Below are 12,515 nucleotides of genomic sequence, written 5' to 3'. Positions count from 1 at the left end.
CTGAGTGTCCACAGTAGACTTATCATGAAGGTGTGGAAGAAAGGGCAACATCTGGTCATTGAGAATGTTGAACTAAACATCCTGATTATGTTCTCTCTGTCTTGAATCAGTGGGTCAAAGTCATGACAAGAAAAACACCACAAAACTACCTTTAGGCTGAATTACATCCTCACACTGCCAGCTAAATGCCTCCTTGGGCCATTGGTGGACTCGATACCTTGCATCATTTGAAAATAGGTGAAACTGTGATACGTTTGATCACTCTAGACATCTACAGTCAGGCACTGTCAAATTTCTGTGTTGTTTGGTCCATTGTGGACGAACAACTTTTTGTGCCACTGCAAGAAATGGCCTTTTGCGATGTGCCCTATTCTGAATACCTACTGCTTGCATTTCCCTTCAAGATGTTTGCTGGGAAGCTGACTAACACGTTCCTGCATTCTCTGTCATTGGCAGTGCCTTTCTGGCATGAAACTGACTGTCATTACAAGGTGTAAGACTCATCTCCGAGATGTTGGCTAGGATCTTTTTGTGGCACTGTTCATAAGGCATGTTACATGGCTGCAAGCGATACACCATTCCTTATAGACATATTGGACAGCCACATTGATTACACAACTAGAATTGCCATGAAACTAAATATAAGAACTAAAGAAAAATTAAGAAATCGTGTATGTTACTTAACAGGAAACATTCTATCAAAAACATTCATACAGCGTACATTGTGTCATAGATGAATAAAGAAATCAATCAGACACCAAAATCTTGGACATAGGCATGTCTAAAAATGATTGCTACTTTCTACCAGCGTGTCATATCTTCATATTGACCCATATTACTGAATTGATTCCATACAACCAACTGGCACATAAACACCATTTGAATGGCTTCCAAAAATGAAACAGGCAAAAAGGAATACAAATGTCTCAAAAATGAGATTCACAGAAAGTGCAAAATGGCTAAACGGGAATGGCTAGAAGACAGATGTAAGGATGTAGAAGCATGTATCACAAGGGGTAAGATAGATACTGTCTACAGGAAAATTAAAGAGACCCTTGGAGAAAAGAGAACCACCTGCATGAATATCAAGAGCTCAGATGGAAAACCCAACCCAAGCACAGAAGGGAAAGCAGAAAGGTGGAAGGAATATATAGAGGGTCTATACAAGGGTGATGTACTTCAGGGCAATATTATGGAAATGGATGGGGGCATAGATGAAGATGGAATGGGAGATATGATAATGCATGAAGAATTTGACAGAGCCCTGAAAGACTTAAGTCAAAACAAGGCCTCGGGAGTAGGCAACATTCCATTAGAACTACTGATAGCCTTGGGAGAGCCAGCCATGACAAAACTCTTACATCTGGTGGGCAAGCTGTATGAGATGGGCAAAATACCCTCAGACTTCAAGAAGATTATAATAATTCCACTCCCAAAGAAAGCAGGTGTTGATAGGTGTGAAAATTACCGAACTATCAGTTTAATAAGTCATGGTTGTAAAATACTAACTCGAATTCGTTACAGATGAATGGAAAAACTGGTAGAAGCCGACCTAGGGGTAGATCAGTTTGGATTCCGTAGAAATGTTGGAACATACGAGGCAATAGTGCCCCTATGACTTATCTTAGAAGATGGGTTACGGAAAGGAAAATCTACGTTTTTAGCATACATAGACTTAGAGAAAGCTTTTGACAATGTTGAATCGAATACCCTGTTTCAAAGTCTGAAGACAGCAAGACAGCAGGGATAAAATACAGGGAGCAAAAGGCTATTTACAGTTCATACAGAAATCAGATAGCAGTCGTAAGAGGTGAGGGGCATGAAAGGGAAGCAGTAGCTGTGATTTCAACGTGAAGCATGCCACTGGGATTCCAGGATCAGCAGTACCAGTGGCAGTTAGTACTGGGTGCCATCAAGAATCATGACATGGTGATGCAGGAGCTGTGCCAACCCACCATTTATCCCAGCTAAGGACAACCTAATATAATTGACAATGGAATCTTCAAACTAGTACTGCATCACATATATGCAAAGGTAGACAGTGTGATATCTTCCAACCATGTACGTTGTTCTGACTAGAAGTTGACCTAACCTGGACTCCAAAACATGGGATTCCACCAAGAAGACAGACTGGGACAGTTACACGGCGCAACTGGCAGCTGAATTACCACAAGTACCCAATCCAGGTGATGTCAAATCAAGTAAGCTCTATACTTGGATGCCACTTGGAATGCCACACATAGATCAACATTGTGTCTGTCACTTTCAAAGCACCTAATAGAGGCCATTGCAGAAAGGAACAGAGTATGACATAATTATCAGCACAGCCAGAATTCTGCAACAAAAAGGCTTTTAAATAGCATGCAGTGAGATGCCAAAAAAGAACTAGAAGAGCATTGTAACTAAGCAAGGGTAGACAGGATTACTGCACTATGCATCGATGATGGAACTGCTTGGCAAGGTACCAAACATTTTGCGTGGTAAACTCTCCACATGCTACCTCTTCAAGTGGGAAATGAAATGATCATTGAACTGAACGTGAAAGCAGAAGGTCTAGCTGATGTATGCAGTGACACATTCACATTCATTGATAATCTTTGGGTGACAACTAGATCACCATAGTCAACAACTGTCTCCCACCCTTCCTTGCTGCCAAAGAGGAAGAAGACAACATTGGACCAATCACAGCCAATGAGATCCACCAGCAACTCAACTTTCTCAATACACAGAAGTCAAGGGAAGCTGACGTCATCAACACAACAACATGTTGAAGCAGATGCTGCAACTTAACACATATCTGGAATCTTCAGCTCTGTCAAAGAGACTGGAATTTACCCAAAAGCCTGGAAGCATGCAGATGTAGTTGCCATTCCAAAGCCTCGTGAGGCTGCATGAACTCCCAAAAGCTACAGACCCATCAGCTTGCTGCCAGCACTATCGAAAGTTTCCAAGAGGACCTACCTGTATTGCCTGCTCCAACTTACTGAAGATGAAGACATTCCTCTTGATGTCCAGTATGGTTTTCATCGTGGACATTCCACCACTCACCAACTCCTTCGTCTGGTTGAAGAGGCCATGGAAGCAACAGACCACTCACAGTACTTCGGAGACCTCCTGCAGAATGTCTTACAAGCATTTGACTCTGTATAGCATGAGGGTTTTCTGTACAAGCTCTTCTTGCTGGGACTCCCAACATCATATGTGCAGCTGATGCACAGCAGCCTCCAAGACCACACATTACATGCATGAGCTTGGTCTATTATCTCCATGTAATATTAAATCCAGGCTGGCATCACCCAAGACTCCATGCTTGGCCCGTCTGTCTATTCTATATACGTACAGTGGACCTACCATGGACTACATGAGTTCAATTAGTGCTGTATGTTTATGATGCAGTGCTATATAAAAGAGTGGCAGCATACATCTGGTGCATTGGCAGCTTCAAATGATTGTTGACAACCTAAACAGTTGTCCAACAACATGGTGACCAGAAATGTGGTGAACTGTGACATCTTAACAGTAACAAGGTTCACCCTCACACAGAATCCAAGGCACTTAGTGCAAATGCAACTTCAAAAGAAATGTGCATCTACTGGTGGCAGAGGAAAGAAGACCCAACAGTCTCTAAAGGCACTAACAGAAGTCAGGGAAAGAAGAAGACAGCCACATGTCAACTGAAGGCAAAGCACTTCATGCTCTTTCTTCACACAACACAGGGCACAGGGAGTCCTGTCTGTCTGGGGAGTGGTGGTGATATGTTGCTGGTAGAGGAGTTGTAACAGCAGAAAGAGTCACTCAGGAGAGCTCAGTGACTTCAAACGTGGATTAGTCATTGAATGTCACCTGAGCAAAAAATCCATCATGGACATTTCAGCCCTTCTAAAGCTGCCCACATTGACTGTTGTTGGATGTGATTTTGAAGTGGAAATGTGAAGAACAAACACAACTAAACCAAGACCAGACAGACCTCATGTACTGAAGGACAGGGACCATCAAACATTGGGAGGATGATTATAAAAAGTTGCATGAAATCTGTGGAATGAATTACTCATGAGTTCCAAGGTGCTACCAGTGATCAAGCAAGGACAGTGACTGTTCGTAGAGAATTAAAAAGATTGGTGTACATTGGTCGAGCAGCTCCTCATAAGAAACATATTTCTGTAGTCATTGCTAAGCAACATTTGAGGTGTGAAGAGCAATGCTGCTGGACAATGGTTGACTGGAAATGAGTGATTTGGAGTGATGAATAATGCTGTACCCTGGCCTTTTTCGTTGTTTCTTATGTCGAGTCATATTTTTGGTTTCCTAACACTATGTTTCCTATATTTTTCAGTTTAGAGTGTGGGAATGTTCATGTCTTCCATTTCTTTTTTTAATCTACTCCTATAGTTTACAGATATGTTTCTTCTGTGATAATCATGACTGACAAGGTTTGTTTTTGGCGGCCTCAAAATGCTAGATGGAACGTGAGTGGCGTCGAAGAGAGCTAGAGGCTGTCCGCAAGAAAGCACAGACAGATGAGGAGCTTAAGAAGGCACTTGCTGAGCAAGTCAAGGAGAGACAGCGCATTCAAGCACTGGAGATTGCAAGGGAAAAGCAGGAATTTGAGAAAGTGCAGAAGATACAGGAGCAGCTCGCAGAAAAGGAAAGACAGGAGCAACTGAAGAGATTACAGGTAAGAACATAAGTTCTGTAGGATTGACTTAGATACTGGTAAAAAATACAGGCACACTTTGCTGAGAAAGTACCACAGAAAAAAAAGGCATTCAGAGAATGTATGTTTCTCCTTGCAGGCAGTTATAATTGTGATTTTGAGTTCAGTATATTCCAAGTGATCTTGTAGTGGGAGAGAGTTATCACTGTGAATGTGGTCTGTGATATATGTCCTTTAACACATACATAAGCTTCCTGGTAGGGAGGCTTACATCCATTACTCATGTCTGTAACAATGTTCATTGTAAACAAAATCTGATTTGGAGAACGCCCACAACTGTGAATCATGAGAACTGAATTAAAAATCTGCTGCAGTTGTAGCTAACATTCTCTTTTTCTTTCACGGGTCGTTTTGGAGGCCTTACAGCTCCATAATCAGGTGCCTCCCAATGAATTGTTAAGTCAAGTCATGAGCCTGCCCACCATACAGTTCATTGAGTGGCACCTGATAATGATGGAGCTGTAAAGCCTCCGAAACTACACCAGGGGGGGGGGGGGGGGGGGGGAGTACATTAGCTACAACTAAAGAGATTTTTAATTTAGTTAAAATGTTCCTTGTGCCATAAACAAATACATTTATGGTTATAACCCCAAAATAAAATACTGTACCATATTACTGCCAGATCTGAAATGAGAAAAGTTTGTAAGTTGAATATCGCTATTTCTAGTTTATTTTTCAAACGCAAGTTTAAAGTTATTAACCTGTTGAAGTAACACACACTCAAAATTGCACTTCTTTCTCCAATTTAATTATTGGACATGCAATTTTAGCTGTTATTTCAGATTAGCTGACATAAAGATAAATGTCCTAAATAAATAGGTAGCAGTCAAAAAATTCTCGTGTAACCATTCAAATCAATCTAAACAAAGTATATTACATGCATGGGCCACAAGGAAATCCCAGATAATTCCAAGAACACCCGAATCTCCTTAATAATATGCAGTACAAATCTCATAATCAGAATAGTAAATCTTCACAAAAGGAAAATCTTTATGTAACAGTCACTGCCATTCTAACTACATGCATATCCCTATGCCTACCATACCATCTAAATCTACAGCTATACTCTGCAAACCACTGTTGAGTGCATGGTAGAGGGTATGTCCCACTGTACCAGTTATTAGGGCTTCTTCCAGTTCCATTCACATATGCAGAATGAGAAGAATGATTGTTTGAATGCCTCTGTGTGTGCAGTAATTATTCTAATCTTATTCTCAAGATCCCTATGTGAGTGACACATAGGAGGTTGTAATATACCGGTATTCCTAGAGTCATCATTTAAAGCCAGCTCTTGAAAATTTGTTTTGATAGACTTTCTTGGGATAGTTAACATCTGTTTTCAAGAATCTTCCCATTCAGTTCCTTCAGTATCTCTGTGGCTCACCACGGATCAAACAAACCTGTGACCATTCATGCTGCCCTTCTCTGTACACGTTCAGTATTCCCTGTTGGTCCAATTTGGTACAGGTCCCACACGTTTGAGCAGTATTCTAGAACTGGTCACACTGGTGATTTATTAGCAATCTCCTTTGTAGACCAATTGCACTTCCCCAGAATTCTACTAATAAACCAAAGTCTATGACCTGCTTTAGCTGCGACTGAACCTATGTGATCATTCCATTTAATATCGCTACCAAGTGTTACACTCCAGTATTTGTATGAGTTGGGCGATTCCAACAGTGACTCATTTATATTATAGTCAAAGGTTACTACATTCTTTCATTGTGTGAAGTGCACAATATTACGTTTTTGAACATTTATAGGAAGTTGCCAATTTTTGCACCACTTGGAAACCTTATCGAGACCTGACTGAATGTTTCTGCAGTTTATTTCAGACAGTACTTCATTATAGATAACTGTATCATCTGCAAAAAGTCTGAGGTTACTATAAATGTTAGTTGCAAGGTCATTAATATACAACATGAATAGCAAGGGTCCCAACAAACTTACCTGGGGCACACCTGAACTTACGTCTGCATCTGACGATGAGCGTCTACGCGGGGTAACATGCTGCATCCTCCCTAACAAAAAGCCCCCAATCCAGTCACAAATTCCACTTGATATGACAATAAGCGTAGATGTGGTACTGAGGTAAATGCTTGTTGGAAATCTATCTGCCTGCCTTGTTCCAAAACTTTCAATGTGTCATGTGGGAAAAGTGCCAGTTGGGTTTCACAAGGTCATTGGTTTCAGAATCCATGCTGGTTGGCATTGAGGAGGCCATTCTGTTCGAGGTACCTCATTATGTTTGAGCTCAGAATATGTTCTAAGATTCTACAACAAATTGATGTCAAGGATATTGGGCAGCAGTTTTGTCAATCACTTCTACTACCATTCCTGTAGAAGGGTGTAATGTACTTTTTCCAAGAAGTGGGTACGGTTTTTCCAAGAACTGAGTGCGGTTTTTTGCCTGAGGAATCTACAATAGATTATAGTTAGAAGAGGGGCTACCTCAGGCAAGAATTCAGGATAGAATCTGACAGGTATTCCATCAGGCCTTGGAGCATTGTTCAATTCTAATGATTTTGGAGCATTGTTGAATTTTAATTATTTCAGCTGTTTCTCAACACCACTGACCCTAATACTTATTTCATTTATCTTTCTGGTGCTACAATAGTTTCCTGTTGTACATCTACAAGCAGTAAAAACATAACCACATAGTTTCACAGTTCTTGAAGAATAATCAGGTACGAATGGAGCAGACACTGTCACTATTTTAACATATGGCTTAATTCTCTTGGGTTTTCTCTTGTAAAGGAACATCTGAAAATGGAATTGAGCCTTTAAGTTTTAGCTTTGCTATCCTCAATTTCTGTTCCTGTCTCATTCACTAGGGCTGGACACTAACTTTGGTGTCACTAACATCCTTTACATATGGGGTTTTGTGAAATATCATTTGACAATATTCTATTATGCTAGAAGGCATCACGCATTGCTCTCTTGACAGCCAATCAGAACCTCTCCATCTATAGCCCTATGCTTTGTTCTACACCTATTATGCAGTAATCGCTGTTTCTTTAGACATTTCTTTACAAAGACCATAAGCCATGGAGATTTCCTCCCGTTATGAATTGTTCTACTGGGTACATATCTGTCTAGTGCATAGTCAAATATTCTTTAAATTTCAGGGGCTATTCAGCAATATGTACTCATATTTATGAAATGTATTATTTTACTTCCACATTGAGAAGATGTCTAATGAAAAAAGGATTTCATTAATTTTAGCACTAACTGATGCTATTGATATTGATTTTTGAACTATCAAATGAGAAGTATAGTAAGTGTTGCTAAGACTGCATTCGTGGCATCGACAATGATCACCAGATGCTATCACCAGAGGTCGCCTGATTACATTGGCCAACAATTTGGTTATGGTGCATCTGATGCCCTTCATCAGTTTTTGGCGGAATCGACAAGGTTAGGTTAGCTTAGAATTATTCTGTGAAAGAGGCTAGAATCTATTTTAACCTCACTAAGCGGGATGGATGCTTGAAGATGAGTGCATCATTGTGGCTTTTACTATTAAAGTGATACCAAATGTGTGTGAATGAGCTAATCCAGTGGTTGTCAGATTTTTTTGGTCAAGAGCTAATACTGACATCATGGGACAACACCTCAGGCTTCGTAGATACCGATCTCATTATTAATTGGTAACCTACATAAATTGGCTACCAACAGACTAGCTATGGTTAGAGCACTAAAAGTTGGCCAGTGGCCCCCAGATACTGATCATAAAAAGCCAGGACCATTTGGAGCAGTTCTTATTGACTGTTCCCTGTTTAAGATTGCTGCCACCCTCACTGACCCAAAAGCTATGACACTGTAATTGCTTGGCAAAATGTTGTGTTGCCCATGTTATAGTGGTTCTGCCTGCTTTATTTATTCCTTTGTTGCCCTTGGTATCAATGTACTGCATTGCTACACTGGTTGAAAAATGGGGTTTGTAATTTGGACACTGACTGCGGTAAATAATGTAGCTGACAGGTGGACAGTCATGTTTCACAGATGTTTACTTTCACTTTTCACAACCCCCCCCCCCCCCCCATATACTTATTTAATGTGGCCAGTGCACTATTGTTTAACTTTCCATAAGCCTCATTAATAGTTTGCAGTCGAACATCCACATACTGCTACAATAGTTTCCTGTTGAACATCTACAAGCAGTAAAAACATAACCACATAGTTCACAGTTCTTGAAGAATAATCAGGTACGAATGGAGCACTGTCACTATTTTAACATATGGCTTAATTGTTTAAGACTTATTACACTGTTAAGTTGAAGCATTGTTGTTGTTCTAACCAGCACAGGTTACTCGTCTGAAACTCGGACATGGACTGACTGAATTGTGACCAAAAATTGGGCCCTTATATATCATCACAATAATAGGTGCTGAAACTACACATTGTTCGAAGTTTAATTTACAGAAATTACAATTAAAACTTAACTCATTTGATTGACGGAATACATAGAAAAATTTGTTCTTTTTAACAGTTTCTTCTACTACAAGGGTTAAGCTGAATTATGAAATTAATATATATAGTTAAGCAAACAATACTTTTGACAAAACTGTTAATTACTTTGGAATTAATGAAGGGCTGGTTTTGCTAACATGTTTTCGAATAGAGCTAAATAGATCCTTTAGGAATACTATTTGTTGTTCCTCCAAATGTTTGTAATTAGTACAGAATTTATAGTTGTTTATATATCAACAATAGAATTTAAGTTATGAAACAATTACTGATTTCATCCTGTAACGAAAGATACGAACTAGTAATAGTTGAAATAAATTGTAGAATCAGTTACATACATAAACTGAGCACAACATTAGATCTGGTGTTATATTCTTTAAAACTGAGGGCCAACCTTTCTCTTTTATGAAAATGCAGATTATACTCACGTATGTTAATAGTAATTAGTTAAAAGTGGAAAACAAATAAAAAAACGAATTTAAGGAGACAGGTGGCAAAACAAGAGGGGAAGTAAAAATACCCAGCTTGTTTCATCACATCACCCCCTCATTGGATTGACCAGACAGATATTGCAAATAGCCAACTGGACAGTTCAGTGACCACAAGTGACTCCATAAATTGGGTTTAAAATCTGCACACAGAAAAATACATAAGACATATTATCAAAAACTACAGTACATATGTTTTTTTTAAAATTTATACATATGTGAAATGGCCAGACGAAAATCCCCATACAAATTAATTACCTACTGCGTATTGTTGTACAGTATCACAAACTATCCACAAGTTATACTTTTAACAAAAATTACACATCTTCATCATATGTGATGTCCTTTTTTGTTAAGCAAAGATTACATTTTAAAATATGTATCACTTTGTACAAGTCCTAATGGGTTGCAATAGACAGAAAATTTCACTTGCTCAATGTTTAGTAATTTTCACAAGCACTTTCACTTTTTCAATGAGCTTTTACAAATTTTCTCACCAAGTTGTCCATGCCTTCAACAGGTCCAAGTGGCAGTTAGTAAGGAAATGCGTTGCTATCACTTCCCTTGGAGGTGGTTCTTGTCCGCTACAGTACATGAAAAAATGAGACAAAATATCCTACTTAAGTGCACTTACTTTTACTTCTAACTTAAGTCTAAAAAAAGTTTAACACTAATGGCAAATGATATTAATTATATCATAAATAAATACATTACATAGTTCTCATAACATTAAAGTAATTAGCACTAAAACTGACTGTAGTATGAAAGGTGGTGACTAGAAAAAAAATTTTAAATCAAGTGCACATTACACTACCAAAACATTACTCTAAGTCATAACTGCCTGAAACTGGTTAAACTTGAAAGATCTGGGTCTCTTTTCCATTTGCAAAATATCAAAAACTCAAGATGTGTAGTAGCATAGATTTACTAATCATTACGTTATGGAAAAAGAATAGAGTCACCATCACATAACTTGATTACTATTCACATCAAGATCAAGGGTATGGAAGTTGTATCAAATCATTGCCCCACTTCGCTACTCCACTCTGAGCTCTACTCTCATTCAAGCAGAAAATTAAATTCTCACAAAACCACAAAATGTTATCAAATAGTTGACCTGTCAGAATATTCACATCAGTCTAGCACCACCATTATCAGTTAATCAGCAAAATTACTTTTCGTTATCCCAGTATTACCAATTTAAGCTCATAGTAGAAGTTTTCAGATAACCTATAGATCAGATGATGCAGCATCATATGACTTGTAAATATTGCTCTTTCTATTAATCTCTCATTCCAGCTGCAGTGTCATGAATTGCACAATATAAACAGTACTCAATGTTGCCTAGTTCAAAATTAGATCATTAGTACAGTTACACAACATTTGTTTGTATGCAGTCATCGTTTTCATTAATCATGTCCGTCAGTTCCATTATTTTACTTACATTTCTTATCTTGGTAACTAGTGGAGTGCATTCTCAAAAAATATACCTACTGCAGAGACAGGCTCCTTAACCATTAAGAACCTAACACTATTCATTATTTTATTATTTCATTATTGCTTCATTATCTAATAAATAAACACCTTCTCTGCTTATCTAATGGAAAACTGACTCTACTGAAAAACACTCCACAGTAACCGATCCTTGTGCTAAGGCAAACTTAATTCTCATCACCGATCAGATAAAATCATCACTTAGACAAACTATTATTTCACTTTATTCTAGCCTGAAGGGAGATATACATACAAGTCTTGCTAATACATTCCACCCACATTACTCCAGGCAACTATGTTTAAAAGTTGTAATTCCTTAATGTTAGAAAAGGCTGTACCATGACACACAACTATAGCAACTATAGGTAGATAGTTATCTCCATATACTGATTGCACTGAACACAAACACTTCTGTTATACCACAATTAATATTAATACCTAGTATTTAAGATGGTTTATATTGCATATTGCTGCTGCACCCATGAGCTGATTACTTCAGGTGTTAATTACCCTCCACATATGTTGATAGATTTCATTTCCAGTATACCTTACCTCTTTGTTCGACAGAAATTCTTTGATCATGGTACCAACTAACTTTTTTCCGTCCTCCTATGACTCCATTATTTATAAGTAACAAAACATAATATAAATAGATATATAGATAACACTAAAGAAAATGTTTCTAACATATTTCTATTCTAAAGTATGCTACTGCACAAAATCACATGATAGTCGAAGACAGAATGTTTGTTATTCACTTATAAAATACGGGTAGGATAGGAGAAGAGTTTGACTGCCTCAGGAAACATGAAAAATGAGACAGACAGCTGGGGTAAGCATTATCACCACATTATGAATCCAACACAGAATGTTGAACCCCCTACTTGCTAATTGAACAAGAAATTAGTCCCAAGTTTACATCAGTGCTGAGATTTTGAATTACCAACAAATTGCATTCCAAGAGCTGTCCTGCCATTTTCACAGTTAATGGTACCTCTTGTTTCACACTCTTTGATATCTTATCAGTAGCACCAATAATTTTTATTCCAGAAACAGGCATCACTACTATACCCTCTTTGTTCTTAATAGATTCAAAAAATGCCTGTGAAATGCCTTTCAAATCACTACCATTGTCCAATACATGCTTAACATGTATACCTTGTACACTTGCTGTTGTTACAGGGTGCCACACTTCCTTTTTACTTACCATGTGATCTTGTTCATACAACAAATCCTCATTAATCTTTTCTCAGTAAAATGACAGATACCATGGTTCTCTTCCTCATTACCATTGTCAAACTCCAACTCTTCACTAGGCCTAATATTATCCTCCTTTATTCTTTCTTTAA

General features: G+C 38.3%; 1 protein-coding gene across 1 annotated transcript in view; it reads left to right on the top strand.

Annotated features, from left to right (window-relative positions):
* LOC126176716 (cilia- and flagella-associated protein 45-like) overlaps window positions 1-12,515 on the top strand; it is a 150,462-nt gene that overhangs the window by 126,298 nt on the left and 11,649 nt on the right. Inside the window, exon 8 of the mRNA XM_049923883.1 lies at window positions 4,460-4,675. Coding sequence (XP_049779840.1) covers window positions 4,460-4,675 — 216 coding nt within the window. The remainder of the gene's footprint in view (window positions 1-4,459; window positions 4,676-12,515) is intronic.

The sequence above is a fragment of the Schistocerca cancellata genome, chromosome 3, assembly GCF_023864275.1.
Source record: "Schistocerca cancellata isolate TAMUIC-IGC-003103 chromosome 3, iqSchCanc2.1, whole genome shotgun sequence".
Classification (NCBI taxonomy): Eukaryota; Metazoa; Arthropoda; class Insecta; order Orthoptera; family Acrididae; genus Schistocerca; species Schistocerca cancellata.
This window is presented reverse-complemented; position numbering and strand designations above follow the sequence as displayed.